At 54.7% G+C, this 15,603-nt stretch overlaps 8 protein-coding genes across 8 annotated transcripts; 4 read left to right on the forward strand and 4 right to left on the reverse strand.

Moving 5' to 3' along the window:
- Nucleotides 1–229: 229 nt before the first annotated feature.
- Nucleotides 230–901, forward strand: N657DRAFT_569081 (uncharacterized protein; the record flags this gene model as incomplete). The annotated part of the gene is made up of 1 exon (XM_062788637.1): nucleotides 230–901. The coding sequence occupies one exon, from the start codon at nucleotides 230–232 to the stop codon at nucleotides 899–901; it is 672 nt and encodes a 223-aa protein (XP_062650397.1).
- Nucleotides 902–1,093: 192 nt separating this feature from the next.
- N657DRAFT_643415 (lytic polysaccharide monooxygenase) lies at nucleotides 1,094–2,743 on the reverse strand. Its single transcript, XM_062792550.1, has 5 exons — nucleotides 1,948–2,743; nucleotides 1,787–1,884; nucleotides 1,608–1,721; nucleotides 1,505–1,552; nucleotides 1,094–1,441 (listed from the first exon to the last, which is right to left on the reverse strand). The coding sequence occupies exons 1-5, from the start codon at nucleotides 2,351–2,353 to the stop codon at nucleotides 1,430–1,432; spliced, it is 678 nt and encodes a 225-aa protein (XP_062650398.1). The 5' UTR covers nucleotides 2,354–2,743; the 3' UTR covers nucleotides 1,094–1,429.
- A 1,095-nt stretch (nucleotides 2,744–3,838) lies between these two features.
- Nucleotides 3,839–5,640, reverse strand: N657DRAFT_632653 (uncharacterized protein; the record flags this gene model as incomplete). Its single annotated transcript, XM_062791154.1, has 5 exons — nucleotides 3,839–4,387; nucleotides 4,478–4,646; nucleotides 4,728–5,134; nucleotides 5,196–5,293; nucleotides 5,415–5,640. The coding sequence occupies 5 exons, from the start codon at nucleotides 5,638–5,640 to the stop codon at nucleotides 3,839–3,841; spliced, it is 1,449 nt and encodes a 482-aa protein (XP_062650399.1).
- A 1,305-nt stretch (nucleotides 5,641–6,945) lies between these two features.
- N657DRAFT_314824 (uncharacterized protein) lies at nucleotides 6,946–7,982 on the reverse strand. The gene is made up of 3 exons (XM_062786761.1): nucleotides 7,581–7,982; nucleotides 7,163–7,431; nucleotides 6,946–7,049 (listed from the first exon to the last, which is right to left on the reverse strand). Exons 1-3 carry the CDS (start codon nucleotides 7,825–7,827, stop codon nucleotides 6,987–6,989), a joined length of 579 nt encoding a protein of 192 aa, XP_062650400.1. The 5' UTR covers nucleotides 7,828–7,982; the 3' UTR covers nucleotides 6,946–6,986.
- Nucleotides 7,983–8,065: 83 nt separating this feature from the next.
- On the reverse strand, nucleotides 8,066–8,357 carry N657DRAFT_679516 (uncharacterized protein; the record flags this gene model as incomplete). Its single annotated transcript, XM_062796194.1, has 2 exons — nucleotides 8,066–8,205; nucleotides 8,264–8,357. The coding sequence occupies 2 exons, from the start codon at nucleotides 8,355–8,357 to the stop codon at nucleotides 8,066–8,068; spliced, it is 234 nt and encodes a 77-aa protein (XP_062650401.1).
- A 441-nt stretch (nucleotides 8,358–8,798) lies between these two features.
- Nucleotides 8,799–10,983, forward strand: N657DRAFT_643417 (MFS general substrate transporter). The gene is made up of 4 exons (XM_062792551.1): nucleotides 8,799–9,141; nucleotides 9,204–9,467; nucleotides 9,537–9,627; nucleotides 9,692–10,983. The coding sequence occupies exons 1-4, from the start codon at nucleotides 8,926–8,928 to the stop codon at nucleotides 10,786–10,788; spliced, it is 1,668 nt and encodes a 555-aa protein (XP_062650402.1). The 5' UTR covers nucleotides 8,799–8,925; the 3' UTR covers nucleotides 10,789–10,983.
- Nucleotides 10,984–11,345: 362 nt separating this feature from the next.
- N657DRAFT_643418 (uncharacterized protein) lies at nucleotides 11,346–12,522 on the forward strand. The gene has a single exon (XM_062792552.1). The coding sequence runs from the start codon at nucleotides 11,568–11,570 to the stop codon at nucleotides 12,195–12,197; it is 630 nt and encodes a 209-aa protein (XP_062650403.1). The 5' UTR covers nucleotides 11,346–11,567; the 3' UTR covers nucleotides 12,198–12,522.
- Nucleotides 12,523–14,207: 1,685 nt separating this feature from the next.
- N657DRAFT_567567 (uncharacterized protein) lies at nucleotides 14,208–14,957 on the forward strand (the record flags this gene model as incomplete). The annotated part of the gene is made up of 2 exons (XM_062788523.1): nucleotides 14,208–14,514; nucleotides 14,599–14,957. The coding sequence occupies 2 exons, from the start codon at nucleotides 14,208–14,210 to the stop codon at nucleotides 14,955–14,957; spliced, it is 666 nt and encodes a 221-aa protein (XP_062650404.1).
- Nucleotides 14,958–15,603: the final 646 nt, after the last annotated feature.

A 15,603-nucleotide genomic window follows, 5' to 3' on the forward strand; every position in this document is an offset into this window, starting at 1 on the left:
CTCCATGGATGGATCGGTTACCATCATACCACCAAGTTGGAGAGGAACACCCACGGAAAGCCAGCCATCTCATTTTCAAAACTTGCTAGGACTTAATAGGTACCCGTGCTGATGATCACTTCGATGTTTGTGTCATGTCTCTCTCCACCCATATTCTCCTTGGGCATCGTACCTGTCGCGTTGCAGGTTTGGGCTTTGCGGCATCGGGCACTTGGGCCGGAGAGACAAGATGCATTTCGGCCGGACGACTTCCCTGGTTTGTGCTTTCCATCTCTTCATTACTCCTTACTGGTGCCTGCCGGTTGATGAGCACCACCTCTCACATTCCCAAGGCCTGTCGCCAAGAGCAACATACTCAGTGGTCCCGATCGATGGGGGTCCGGGTCCGGAAGACGGCTCCAGTGGGTCCGGCACAGGCGCCGGCTCCGGAAGTTCGCCGGTCAAGACGGTGACGGTCACCGTGGTGGAGGCGCCACCTCCGAAAACGTCGTTCCACACCGTTTACATCACGCAGGCCCCAGTCACATACCGTACCACAGACAGCCTCATGGTCACAAAAACGATTCAAATTGTGAGCATGGGACCGCCGCGCTCAGCAAGCTCTGCCTTCGTCTCTTCCGCTTCCACCGGCGAGCCTGCGTCAACGTCATCGGCAACAACATCGCCGCCATCAAGACTGGCATCTACCAGTCCGACCTCACTCAGATCCTTCTTGAGCACCTCAACCACAATCCCACTGTCAAGCGCACCATCATCCACCACCGCCCCCCTGCAAACGGGGCTCACCACCAGCACCAGGACACATGATAACAGCCAGTGGCACACGTCGTACCCGTCATGGAACGGGACCCTGTTGCACAGAGAATCTCGCGGTTGGCGCAAGCCACGGCGAGTTGTTTGACGGGCTTAAAGAGCTGAAACAGCGACACCGAGACCGTTGCCGAGTGTGGGGAGCTTCTTTACATACTTTATATGGAGAAGAACATGTACTATAACGTCAAGAGTTGGGGCACAACGTTGATCAAGAGCCGGAAAGCGTTTGGTAGTCGGGCAGGTGAGGCAAGCTACCTACTTTAGCACAAGGCTTGTTTGGCTGGGTGGTGTAACGGCCTGTATACATTCTCTCTTTTTTACGAAGACTCGTCATCCTGGATGGGTGATGATAGACACTGTGATAAAGTCGGGATCAATAACTGGAGTTGTTGGCGGTATCGTCCATGGAAAAAGACAAGTCAAACACGCTAAAAAGGGCAATTGCCGAAAGCAACAGTACAACAAGACAACATACCGCAGGGACAAAGACAAGGGCAGTGGGAGTTAGATTCATGCATACGGACTCGAGTTTTTGACTGTAAGGTAGCCAAGGATGTATATACAGAAATAGTCATCTTGAAAGCTACCGAAGTCTGGATGTGTCCGAGAGATGTCCCTAGCAGGTGAACTGCAACCCCTTGTTAGCACCACCCGTATTCCGAGTTTCAATCGAGGTGAAGGAAAAACTGACCACTCTGGGACCTGGGACGACGTAGTTGTTGAGATTGCCATTGTAGATCTTCGCGTTCAGTCAGCAGTCGTATCATGAGCGAGACTTGACAGAGGGAACGCACATTGACGGTGTATCCGGGGTCGGTGCTCTTAACGAACCCGGGAATCTGGGCAGTCGGAGAAGGCGTCGTGCTGCCGCCGTTGGTGACCTTGACCTGCGCACAGCTGATGTAGAACTATTTTACAGTGGCCCGTTTGTTAGTATCGATGTCTGAGGGTGTAGATAGGGGAGAGGGCCTACCTGTGGCGGCGCGCCGGGGTTGTGGAGGCCGAGTTGCTGGATGCGCAGCAGATACTCGCCGTCCGGGATGCACCGCGGGATGTTGTATGTGTACGAATCTGATCAACTCATCAATGACCAGCAACCTTCAAAAGCATGATACTACCCAGTTGGAAACTTACTTCGCATAGGCCAGCTCGACCCTGAAGGGCCCCAGTCAAAGATCTTGAACCACGGCCCGCTCCCGTCGTAATCCGCCACCGCGCCAGGGGCCTTGCTCATGTAGAGCGAGACGGGCCCGGCATGGTAGACGGCCGTGTCCAGGGTAAAGGTGAACTGGTCGCCGGCCTTCATGGTGATGGTCTCGGTGCCGTTGCTGACAGTGCCGCCGACATTGCACCGCAGGTCCACGGACGACAGGTCCGTGACGGGCCCGTTCTGCAGCCAGGCCGGGTTGCTGTTGCGCCGGATGTACTTCCAGACGGGATACTGGGTCCCGCCGGCGGAGAACTGCTGGAAGATATAGTGGCCGGCCACACTGTTTACTGCAAAGGCCGCGGCAGCGGCGAGGTGGAGGAGGGACTTCATGGTTGGAGAGTAAGCAAGGTAGAGCTGGTGGATGTCGAGAGTAGAAAGCAGGAACCAGGTTGGGTAAACGGGACGGCACGGTAGTGCTCCTGTTCCTTTATGCAGAGTTTGGGAGTCCAGGTGGCTCAGGGGCCGGGATAGAGCCTAGAGGCTTGAATTTAAGCACGCACCACATACGTTGCGAAGGCCATAAGCTATGCCTCGTCGAGAGATGTCAATCCATTCCCTGCTGTGCCACCTCCCGGGTCACCACTCCTGATTCCGCATCGTTGGGTTTGTGGGGTAGACAATGTGCAGCATTGATTTGTTGGTTTGTGTATGATTGAGCTGGCTCACGGAGCCGTAGTTCCGAGAGGGCCACAAATAAAGTAATGCGTGTTGATTACCCGGCAGTTGATCGCCAAATCTGGACGCGGAAACTTGGATTAAGTTACGATGACAGCAAGGCTAGGTTGAAATGGAGAGGCTCCCGGTTGGCCGGCTCTTCTACCAAGACTCATGAGGTGTTGGCTGTGGTAGCACCCGGGTTGGTGTATCCGATGACGTGCTTGGCGAAGAAGCTCATGGCCAGCAGACTGATTCCGCTGTCACGTAAGTTGAGGTACATACGTTACGTTGACTGCCTTGAGAAACGGGATCCATGCCCAACCGGAGTCATGACTGGTTGACTAGGTCCCTTTGGGTTACGGAACCAGCAGTCAGCTTTGTAGTATGCGTTGACCGGGCAGGTACTAGCCGTACGGTCAAACGCTTCCTTGCTGCCGTGGGAAAGGGCCAAGTAAGGTAGGTAGAGATAACACCGTTGATAGGGTATTTTGTCGGTGGGCTTCTAGCGTACAGCTGTTCATTTTGTTTGGGTAGTTCGGAGTCCAGATTGAGATAACGAAATCCACTCTGTCTTGCCTCGTCTGAATCTTTTGAATCTCTGTGGTTCTTGGTCACTTCGATCACATCTTTGCCTTTCCTTCCCACTATGCGAAGGGTTTCTTACGAGTTTGTTTGCGAGACTGCCCCCATAGCGCCGCCGAAGGCCCGGTCACCTTTCCGCTTGGCTGTTTCTCAAAGTTCGTTTCTGGCTCTGGGTTCAAAGCCCATCATCTCATCGTCCACCTCTTTCGTCTTTCTCAACCGCCAATTGAGCAGCGAGATAAGATCGTCGGCATGGAATATAATATTCTTTGTATCTCCTGCCATTGCCATTGCCATTGCCATTGCCCGCTGTTCGCCTTCATCATCTCCCTTCCTGACACAAAAGGGTCGCCCCAAGCGTAGCTCCCAACCGGTAGTGTATGCCTCCTCGCAATGGAGGGGGAAAGAGCAATCGGATCGCGGCCGTTAACCCAATTCTTTACCTTGCCAGTTTTGACAACAAGTCAACAATGATGTCCCGGGCCGACCAAGAATCAAGGTCGAGACCAATGCCCCCCAACACGATAGCCACATTTGCCTGATGCATTTGCAGCAGTTCCAGGGTATCCAGCGGCTTCAAGGGCTCGAAGTCGACGTAGGTAGCAAAGCGGCTCCGGAGCCCGCGGTTCCACCCATCAGCTTCTCCATGTCCTCCTCGTAGCCGGCCAGCACTACGACAAGCTTGCCGAAGCTGGGACGGTGGCGCGCGATAGGGAATATTCCCTCGGCCACGCGGACCGCTGTGTCCGAGGCGACGAGGCTGTGCTTGCGCAGCTTGAGGTGAAGTATCTGGGTGAGCTTCCGGTCACTGTACGGCTCGAAGCGGATGGTCTGGGCCAGCCGGAACCGACGCGTGAGGCCCGGGTTGGTCTTCTCGAAGGCTTCGGTCATGAACTCAGAATGACCGACCAGGATGACTGCTTCCTTACGCGTGCTGTTTGGGTCAACGTTGGCCACCATTGTGTCGATGACTGCAGCACGGAACACGTCCGTCCGGTCAGTGTTGTGCATGTTGTCAGGCAGGAGGAGGTGGAAGTCGTCGATGATCAGCACACCGCCTCGGGCTTCATCGGTGGCCTTTCTTTGTGGCTTTCTCATCCCAGCCGACGTAGCATCCGATGAGATCTGAGGCGCGCTTTTTCAGGATGATGTCATTTTCCAGCAGGCCGAGCTCGCTGAGAATACGTCCGTACAGGTTGGCAGCGGTGGTCTTACCAGTGTCGGGAGGCCCCAGAAAGCAGCAGCGGTTGGACAAAGGGGCCACAGCTGGCTTCCGCTCCAGCTCGGCCCGCTGGCTGAGCGCACGATCTGGCTGAGAAGCTGGCGAACCGACTCTTTGACCTGCTCCATGCCGATCATCTCCCGCAGCTCCGTCCAGGCCGTGCTTTTGTACCCCAACTCGACCGCGTTGGGGCCGAGCAGGTCGGATTTGGAGAATCATGTGTTCTCGTGCTCTTTCAGCAACATCATCCGCTCCTCGGCCTCGGTTCTCTTCGCCCGTCGCTGCTTCAGCCCTTCCACCGATGCTTGAACGTTACCGCGGGATTTCAAGCCTCTGTTGCGAGTTAAGCGCTGGACATATGCCGCCATAGAGGCTCCATCCCAGCCTCCTTGAATCTCCTTGTCTCCAAATTCCTCCTTGATTGTTGCCGTGAGCAATGCGAGCACGTCGTCTTCCGTGTAACGCAGCGGGACTGTACAAATCGCAGGCACTTTTGCGGTTGGCTGGAGAAGGTATTCCACAGCCTTCTCAACAGAATGATGCAAGACGATTACCGGTGGCTTGGGAGGCGTTGATTTCTCCAAGAGACGTGACAGCTGGCTGCCCAGTGGCGCGATGCCTGAGTATTTAAGATCGTCGACGAAGAGAATCTAGGACCGAGGATCAGCAGGTGTCGGAACAGCAGCTTGACTTTGCTCAACATGTACATACCCCACGCGCCCCATCGTCTGTGGGGAGTGCTTCTTTCCAGGCGTCATGCAGGTATCGATGTGGTGTTGTCCGGGCGAAGACGTCTGCCGAAACCAGGCCTAAGGACTGCAATAATATGATGTACAGTTTTGCTACCTCGCTTCCGTCTGAGATGGATCAGCTTCGAGTTCGATACGCAAGTGTATTAATTCCAATACACCAGAGGAAGATGTCACCTACAGCGGTCGATGTTGTGATCAACGAAGCGTGCGTTCAAGTTTCCAACCTCCAGGAGATCGCCGCCGCCCTTGATTATCTCCCGCGCTTCGTCATACACGCGTAGGAGATGGGCCGTCACATCCTCGAGCCCGTGATAAAGCATGCCTTTGTCGAGGGCTTCGTTATCTTGCTGGTCTCGCTCCTTCTGGAGGATCCACTGCTGCCGAGATAAGGACTTGTCGGCCATGTAGCGTAGGCGGACTGTGCTGGCCGAGTCCTGGCATGAGGTTGCTGGCGTGTTGTCTACCTGTATGGATTCCGGGCACGTTGTGGGGAACTCTGATCCGTCTTGAGCGGCCTCAGTCTTGTGGCCGTCCTCAACGAGCGTTCAGTTTTCTTTAAAGCACTGTCCCTGATGGCGTTCACCGGTTGATTAGGGGGTTCCTTGCCGGTCGGGTAACTCTTCAGGGCAGCTCATTGTGAGGTGTTTGGCTTACACTGAGGAACTTGAACAGTTATGTACTCGAAGACACTTGAAAGCGAAGAATATAACATTAATGCTTGCGCAACGGAATGATGGCTGCCTTTGGCATAGGCCCTGAGATTGGGATCACGGCGTGGTGACTCCAAAATGCCACTGTGCCGCATGCAACAAGCAATGAGACGTGCTCAGCTAGCGCTTGAAGAGCCCAAATGTGTTGGCTCCCTTTGTGTTATCACTTCGGCGAACGAAATCTTCAACAACAAGCAGAGGCCGAGTGTCAGGCAGTAGCGAAGCTGTTCTGGGATTGGATGCAAGCAAGGCATGAAATTGCATATGGTTGAATCAGTTGGATGGTTCGGAGAGCCAGGTAGACACGCGGTACCTCAGTCTACTAGTACCCTGAAGTAGGTCTCTTTCAAGTAATCAGTTCCTTATGCAGGCCGGGTGTGTGAGGTTTCATCAGTCAACAACGGGCAAAATACTAGGTATCTCCAGTGCGCTGGCTTCACAGTTGAATTCGCACTAATGCAGCGGCCGCCATTAGGTATAGTAGGTGGCTGTAGACTCTCGTACTTCGGTGAGTTGGCTCACTAATAGGATCGGGGACGGACAGGAGGCAAGTGTCGAGTTTGAAGCTGATTCCTACCTGACCTAACATTCTCAGAATAGCTTTTTTTGTTGCCGCCTGAAGATCTATGCTGCTGAATTCCGGTGATGCTTGAAAGAGTGGCAGATGATTGCATATTGACAACGGTAAGGTGGGGGCATCTAGGCGATGCTTGAAAGATACCTATAAACAAGGTCGGTATTCATGATGTGTCCCAGCCTCCGCCGCTCTCATTCTCTACTTAGTAACCCATTTCCCTACTCATCCATCCACACTGAGCACTTGCCACTTTCTACCAGTCCGCTTCGTGCCCAAGCTCTCATACTTTGGTTCTTCGGTCGTTTCCTCCTTCCTATCCGTATCTTGGCTGTCCTCAGACCTCTGGGTGCGCCCCTTGCCCTCATCCTCCTTATACCATGAAAGACCTCTCCTCCACGCCGGATGGTCATATCTCCAAAGCGCATACAGTTACAGGCACCCATCTGGCTCCTTCTCTGCTTTATCACGCAATTCGTCCGGTAAGCACATGGAGAGCTACCACCCCGCGGCGTTTGCCTCGATTTCCCTAATCAACCACTGTCAGCTCGACGAATAGTAGGCGATGAGGGTTACGATGAGAAACGTTAACGAAAGGAAGCGCAGCACACGTGTCGCTAGCGAGATCAGAAAAGTACTCACCAGCGGTCGTATGGAGATTCTTTCCATCGAGGTTCGACCAAACCCAAGCCGTGCGCAAATTCGCTTAACGTCGTCGATGTAGGCCTCAAATCTTCTGCCTCCTGCGGGTACTAGTCGCAGTAAAACTCTGGAAAGTCTTCTGGGCACAGCCCGAGGTACTTGCCACTCGCAACGCGCCGCTTGATGTCCTCGCGGTAATGCGTATTCGGGCTCTTCAGCGCCTGCTGCTAGAGGCGCACCGTGGGCTTTGGTTTGATCTCGTCGTAGATCTACGGGTAGTCAGCCGCAATGCTTGCTAGGGCGACGGACTGCCGTATGTCTGGATTGTTGGGCCGACGGCGGATCAGTTCTATGAGCGTTTCCAGACGCGGAAAGAGCGGATGCTAGAACAGGTGCGGGAACTAGGACTAGCAATCACCTCCGTGGTCGTTGTGGTCCTCGGTGATGTTTGAGAGGTCGTTAACCATGATGCGGCGAGCTAGGGAGGCCTCGCCGATGGGGCAGTGCCAGTGAGCGGGTTCGGCCAGCTCGAAATCGTGCTTGCCCCAGTACATAGCGAAGCTGATGCTTTGGTAGATGCCCCTGATGACCGCCTCCTGCCCCATTCTGATCAAATAGGGCGCCGCAGGCGGTGGTGGCGATCGACGTTGCCCGTAGGCGGCCATTAAGATGAGGTCGTCCTTGAGAGTTGTTGGAAGGTCCGGCGGCAGAGGAGTGTGGAGGAGGTTGTTAATTTGCGTGGCAGGTGGGTAGCTTGTGCCCGTGACGGATCCCACGGGCGGTCCTTTTTGCGTGGCCGGTCGGACCACTCTTCCGTGATGTCGAGATAGCTGGGTCAGACTCAATGCTGGTCTCCATCACCGTTGCGCTTATCGGGAGGTGGGCTAAAGGTCATGTCGCCGTTTAGACCGGCGCCTGCACGGGGTTGACGGTGCGCCTGTAGTCGTCCATAACTGCGTGCCGCGTCGGCTGGCTCATGGTGTGCTCAAAGATGGCGGTCGAGCCGTCGTTTCCAGACTCCCGGGCCTTCTCGGCAATGGATACTTCGGGGAGGGTCAAGCTCAAAGTACAGCGCCGTGTAGCCAGCCACAGCACATGCACGTCCGACCTGGTAAGGGAGGGCCGGGAACCGGCGAGCGAGCTCGCGGTAAGTGTCCTCAGTGGCGAGGCCGGGATACCAGACGCAGTAAGGCATCTCGTCTGGGCTGTTCCGTCGAAAATCGCATTGCTAGTCATCAGCCGGGCGTTGGCCCTGCGCGTCAAGCGCGTCAAGCGCAGCTGCTTCTCTGTCGCTCGGCTTCGGCTTCACGCGCCTTGCTCTGCAACCTCAGCTCGCCTAAGGTTCCCGTCGAAGAGTCGGAGTATTAGGAGGAATGACTCCTGTAGTAGACTGCTCCTCGTATCGGCATTCTTGTTGATTATGTTTGGGGTTTCAAAGATTGTGTGAGATTGCCCAGTACAGACTCTCCGCCGCTCCGGAACATCTATCCCCGAATCTGCCGGGGACGCTCGGTCGTGCCGTGCAAACTGCCGACGAGGTCAACCCCGGCGTTATCCCCGGCCCCGGAAAATTTACCCCGGACGCCCGCTGCTCCAATGGAGACGCTATTCCAGGCCGATCCAATGCAGTGGAGCCTTAAGGATGGCCATTTTCTTTTGAAGGCATGTTTTTAAACATTACTCCTCCTTTCAACACTTCTCGCATCGCAATGGGCATATCCCAGAACTGCCTGTCCCTGTCCAGCCATCTACGTTGAGTGATCATGTCGAGCGATGGTCCTGAGACTGCTCCTCAACATGGTGACGAGAAGAGTACCACAGGCGGGGTGGATCAGCGGCCGAGGTCGGAGGACCCGGAGGTAAGCGATGCCGCCGAGGTTGCGGGAGAGAACGCCCAGAACCTGACACCGGGGCTTCCTTTTTCGAAAGCGCGGTGCGTTGCCCTCGTGGCCACCTTGACGGGAGCAAGCTTCCTCGGGGTAAGTCGACTCCTATTTTGGCACACAGTTTTGAAACCTCAAGTGCTCACTAGAGCGAGCAGAGCTTGTCAGCACAAGCCGTCGTGATCATTCTCCCAACTATTGGCGAAGATCTCAACATACCAGAAGCAAGACTTCAGTGGATTATCTCCGCGTATTCGCTCACGTTCGGATGCTTCTTGCTCTTTTGGGGCAGAGTGGCCGACATCTATGGGAAGCGCAAGATCTTCATCTGGGGCTCGGCATGGTTCGCCGTGACGACGCTCGTCAACCCTTTTATACCGAATGAGATTGCATTTGACTTGTTCCGGGCACTGCAGGGCCTGGTAAGCATAGATTCTCTCTGTCCATCTATTGCTGGGGAAACTGGAGGCGACAACTGACGGTCTGAGCAGGGTGCCGCAGCCAACGTCCCAACTGCGATTGGGATTCTAGGAACCACTTTTCCTCCAAGCAAAGCCAAGAACTATGCCTTCAGCTGCTACGGTATGCGATTGCTGTCCGTCTCCGATATTTAGTTTGAGCACAGCTGACACAGCCCCTTGGTCAGCCGCTGGTGCTCCGTTGGGCGCCGTAATTGGAAACTTGGTCGGCGGCATCGTCGCCCAGTATGCCTCTTGGAAATGGGTGTTTGTGGTGATTGCCCTCGCAGCATTTGCCATCAGCGCAGCTGCAATATTCGTCATCCCGCCTCCCAGAGACCCTCTCCGGGAAGATGGCACACCCAGGCCATCGATCGACTGGCTAGGGGCTGTTTTGGTCACGGTCGGGCTCCTTGCGCTCCTCTTCGCCTTGACCGAGGGTAACGTTGTTGGATGGAACACGCCGTGGGTGGGCGTGCTCATTGTTGTCTCCCTCATCCTCATCGCGCTCTTCGTTTTCTGGCAGAGCCACCTCGAAAAGACGGGAAAGCTGGCCCCGATCATGAAGGTGTCGAATTTCCGGAACCCGCAGTTCAGCGCTGCCATGGCCATCATGGCCGTTTTCTTCAGCGCTTTCAACGGATTTCTGGTGTTTGCGACCTACTTCTACCAGGATTATCAGGGGCACGACCCCTTGCAGACAACGCTCCGGTTCATGCCCATGGGCATCACCGGCTTCATCACCGCCGCCATTGTGTCGCAGCTACTGGCCAGGGTCCCCACGTACATGCTGCTGGTGGTTGGCAACGCCTGCGTCTCTGTCGCGGCCTTGCTCTTTGCTGTTCCGATCCCGCCCGACACAATATACTGGGCGTGGTCTTTCCCGGCAATGGTCCTGTCGGTATTCGGTGCCGATACCACATGGCCGTCCCTGATCCTCTTCACCAGCCACTCGCTGCCGCAGGCTGATCAAGCTCTCGGAGGTGCGCTGATCAATGCGATGGGGCAAATTGGACGTGCGATCGGGTTGGCCTTGGCCACAGCGGTTCAAACAGCGGTGATGGCGAAAGAAAGAGGCGTCGATGTTCAGGAGGCCGGCTCTGTCGAGGTGGGAGACATGGCTTCGCTTCTTGGGCTTAGGGCTGCCGAATGGCTGAATTTCGGTCTTGGAATTGTCGCGCTGCTCCTGGTGCTTGCTGCATTCCGAGGGACTGGCATTATCGGGAAGGCAGGATCAGAAGGGGCGCGAAGAAAGGGAAGCGCAGCCGGCCCGGTGCCGAAATGAGGAGAATGGGAAAGCCTAAACCTATCAATTGATCGAGTAGGAGCCAGAAAAATCATCGGATACTTATTTGGCTGCCTACCTCAAGAATACACATCGCTTGACCAGTTGATGACTTTGCGGCCAGTGTGTACTTCCTATTAACAAAGGAACAAAGGTATAAAGGCTTGCAAAAAGGGAAACTCAATGCTAGTTGGGTGAACCAGCGCGCCTCGAGTTCCCTGCCACGACCTTAGGTTTGGAGGAAAGTGCGACATTAGAAACTTTAACTATCCCCGGGCCCAAGGCAGGTCTTGCACGCCCTGAACCCCTGGTAGACATATGTATGAGTGACGGTAGCAGAATTCAATATGGGCACGCCCCCTACTTTCGAGGTCGACTATCAACTTGAACTCGTTAATAAGAAGCTTCGGAGGGACCTTCAGTTGGTGACATGACAATGTCAGTACTGCTGACTTGTTGGACTTTCGCAGCCACTAACTTCTAAGCACTTGGCTTTACCTTAAGTATTATTTTCCGAGTTCAAAAACTCTTTCAGTCTTTCTTCGCTTTGGATGACTCAAACTCAGAATGGGGCTGACTCCGATTTCCTCCCGCAAAAGGTAAAACTCATCACACGTCTGTTTAAGCACATGCATGGTTTCCGGGTGGCTGCTGCTTGTGTCAACTTGCAGGCAGCCATTATGCATCAATCGCATCGGCAACCACACGGTGCTGCCAAAGTTCATTCACAACACTGTATTTGAAACAGTAACTCTTCTCCGGCACAATACAACAATAACATGCCCGACATCGAAGACATCAACACCATCATCAAGCGCTCCGTCTGCAACGGTCGTGAATTTGTCACGCGCTCAGATGGCACCTCCTGGACACGAAAGCTTGATCGCGCCACCAACCAACTGGTTAGCGACTGGACACCGGTCGAACAACCCCCGGCTGATACAGAACCATCACAATCTGAGCAGCGACAACAGCAGCAACGCCTGGCCGCGCGATACCTATCTATCGTAGCCGAGCACCAGGCCCCAAACGAGCCCAAGCACTGGTCCCTCTTTACTCACATCCTGCCCGCCAACTCCACCACCGACACCGCGCGCGGCCAAGTCTGGCAGGTCAAGGGCGACGCAGAGCTGATGCATCACGATTACGCCGCAGACGTCGACCAGCTCAACTCGCCCGACTTTGCGTGGCATCAGGTCCTGAGGGACGACCTGAGCGAGGAAGAGTTTCGGAGGGTGGACGAGATTGCACGGGCCGAGAGCCCGCCGCGGGCGGTCAATCGTGCTGCCGTGAGGGAGCATTGCCAGGGGTGGGTTGTGAGGGTTGTGAAGCAGTTGGTAAAGGAAGGGATTGTCAAAGAAGGGATTGTGGCCGGGTTGGAAGCCGTAATGGATCCTATTGTTAGGTAATGCAACAATGAACGGAAGAGGAGGGAAGGGAGACGGAAGTGCGTGGATGGATAGTTCATTCTGTTTGACTTTGTTTCTTGTTTGTCTCTAAGCGAGGGTCCATTAAAAGAGCATGGTGTTGAATAATAACCTTTAATTGAGTAAGGTTGACTTGTTGAAGGTTATACAAGTTTTATGAATGCTTCACCCACAGCCCTGAGCCCTCGAGTCGTCTTGTCAGGATTGGGGCATTTCAAGCGGGGGAATCCTCTGGTGTGAGCCAAGCTGCCCGACAAGTCTAAACTGTAACTAACGATTCTCTCCTGACTTCCATTGACAAAAGAGCGCTTGTACATAGTTACCTATAGTTTTGACTCTGAGACAGCGAACCTGTGTTCAGCGAGACGATTGCTCTGTTCTCGTCAACCCTTTGGATGCCGTCATTTAGCATCATGCCTGTCATAATGCATCGGAAAAACTCCTGACGGAGTTGCCGAATACATATACCAAGCTGAGCAGGTTCGCCAACTCAGTCCTTCGCTGCGATGGGTACCCTAGTCAGTGCTAGGAGAAAGACTCAGTGTTCCACTCATGTGGATTCAAAGAAAGGGCCTATAACAAGTTGATAATTATGTGCTTTTTTCCTATAGTGATCCACTACCTCTACAAGGACCACAATGTTTCTCATCACTCCTTTTCCCAAGGCACAAGGACCGTGTGATACTGACTTCTGCAACAAGGAGTGGTGTTGTTGATATATACAAGAACACTGGCAAAAGTGGAGAGCAACAATGTCGATAGTCCATGGGAACATCTTTGTCCCAGTGCCAACACTGCTGTGGATATATTGGTTGAGTCGCTCCCGCTCTGACTTCAATCTGGACTGTATTTCTGGCTGGAGAACCGAGTCTTTCGGCTACAAATCTTTTCTCTCTCTTCAGATCCAGTACTGCTGTCCTTGGTTTCGCCAGCACTGGGATGGCCTCCCCCGCCTCAACTCCCGAAACCCTTGGTTCGTCAAGCCCCTATTTTCCCATATCGTCGCCTAGGTGGGAAACTCCAGGAACAACACCTTTGGGCAGCTTGCAGCCGCGACAAGACACTGCCCATGGCGATATCTGGCGGGCTCATATAGAAAAGCAACGGCTTGCTGCCATATCACGTCTGGGACTGGACAGGACGCCGTCCAAGCTCGCAAGAGAGACAGTGCCTTCTGCCGTCCGGAGTCGGGACCATGCTCGCTCCGGAATGGAAACAGACTCGCAGTTGTGGCCAGTTTTGTCCGGCCGATGGCCGTCAATTCTGCAGAACAGTGACAACACTGCGCCGGCGACCAAACCGGTTCTCCAGGACCGGTTTCCTACTGACAGTCCTTCCAGTTTTGCCCTACCTCCCACACCAATTTTGACTGAACCTGCCTCTGCTGCGAATTGGACACCTCAACCGCTTATCCCGCTCTCCTCATTTTCTTCGCCGATTCCTCGCCAATTTCCACTTCAAAAATCGCCGTCCTCACTTTGGACGACTCCCGGACTTTCGACCGATAGCGTCAATGCACCCTCCTCGCCCAGCCACTCCAGGATGCGGGTTGATAACCGATTCGACGAGTTCAACCTCGTCGGCCATCCGGACCAGGAAGGGCCAAACGACTTTAACATCGAGCTTCACCAAGGCGGCGTCAAGCAGACATCCATCAACATGCATGGTCAACAACCCATCGCTTCAGCACTGCCTGCTGTTAGTCTTGCATATCCTCCTCGCCAGAATTCGTTGGAAGCCGTCCCTCTGCAGGGCCGAGCCTTCTCATCCCCAACTGGACCATTCTCGGTTGTCGAGAACCAATCGTCCGCTCATTCCTCTTGGTTCCAGCCGACTTCCATGAACCAGCAGGTTTCCGCGCCGACGTCTGCCGATTTCCCTGTCGCGACCCAGGCTGGCCTTCAACAGCGCTTCAACAGCGTGACCAACACCATGACCATGAACACCATGACAAACAACCCGGCGGCCGATCACTCGACCTTCTACCAGCCCATGCACTGCCGCAGCGCCGATCGGCCTCCCACCCAGTACGAAGCGCACGCGCTCCTGCTGAAGGGGTTCTCGCCCAACTACCGCGGCGATCCGGACCTTGCCCGAAACCAATCGGCCGCGATCCCCGCCGAGGCCAACTGCAGCCTCTTCATCGTCGGCCTTGCTCCCGACCTCACTCCTCACGAACTCTTATCCGGCATCCGGAACATCGGCCGCGTGTACGCGACACACATTAACCCGCCCGTTCCAGATCGAGGCCACGTCTTCAGCGCAGCGAAATTGGTGTTTTTTGAGAGGGCTGGCGCCGGTGAGTATTTCATCTTTCTCTCCACCTCTTTCCTTTTGCATGGGTTCGTCCGCTAACAGTTTGCCCTCCTCCACCCCACCACAGAGGCATTCTACAATGCATACTCGACAACCGGCTACGCCACCCCGCGACACCCGCACCTGCGCGCCCGCGTGACGTGGAATCGGGTGCGCTCGGCCGAGGTGGACAAGGGCGGCCGGCGGTCGCGCGTGCTGCTCATCAGCGGCCCCCCCGCCATCGTCAACCAGCAGTACCTGTGCGCGTACCTCAACACCAAGATGGTCTACCACGTCGACGAGCTAATCCACCGCGGCGTGAGCGACGACGGCAGCCGGGTGCTGCTGGAGTTTCGCTTCGGCAGTTTCCGGTGCCAGGCTGAGGCGGCGCGCATGGCGCTGATGAGGGAGTTTCGGGATGTTGGGCTGGTTTGTGAATATGGTTAGTTTTGCTTCCTCTGCTCTTCTTGATGCAAGTCGATTCAGCCTAGCTGACGCCCTTGTAGGACGGGACCCGTGTGATCGTGTTCCGGAGCAAATCTGAAATCCTTTTCCCATGTGGCGAGAGGTCCTCCCAAATTGGAATTAAGCCAAGTGAGTCAGGGAAGGCGTGGTATGGAACGAGGTCAGCAAATGGTTGTCGTCTGAGCGATGGCGACCGCCCGATCACGAATATGGCTCAACGTCGACCACGGATATTTTTGTTTTGCTTTCCATCGGTAGAGAACTCGTATCATTCTTCACAGAACTCACACCGGAATATCCATTAAGGCATATAAAAAGGTGCGAGTATTCTGAGGGTATGACTTAGGCACCTACTGGTCTGAACGCATGCTCTCGTCCAGCGGGATGGGCATGTTGTAACTTTGTAACATTTTAGTTGGGTGTCCTGACTGCGCCGGCTGCGCCTGCGAACGTGGCAAGAGCCATACCTTCGATCAATTTATCCGTAAGGTATCACAAAAATAAGGGGAAAATGCATCATATTCAACACCTTCAGTCGTGACTATGAAAATTGGCAGTGTGGTGAAGTGATAATAAGGTTGCTCATTACTCGTACCCTGACCCACTTACACGACCAAAGCTCCATGAC

The sequence above is a fragment of the Parathielavia appendiculata genome (assembly GCF_033297405.1).
Source record: "Parathielavia appendiculata strain CBS 731.68 unplaced genomic scaffold N657scaffold_3, whole genome shotgun sequence".
Lineage (NCBI taxonomy): Eukaryota > Fungi > Ascomycota > Sordariomycetes > Sordariales > Chaetomiaceae > Parathielavia > Parathielavia appendiculata.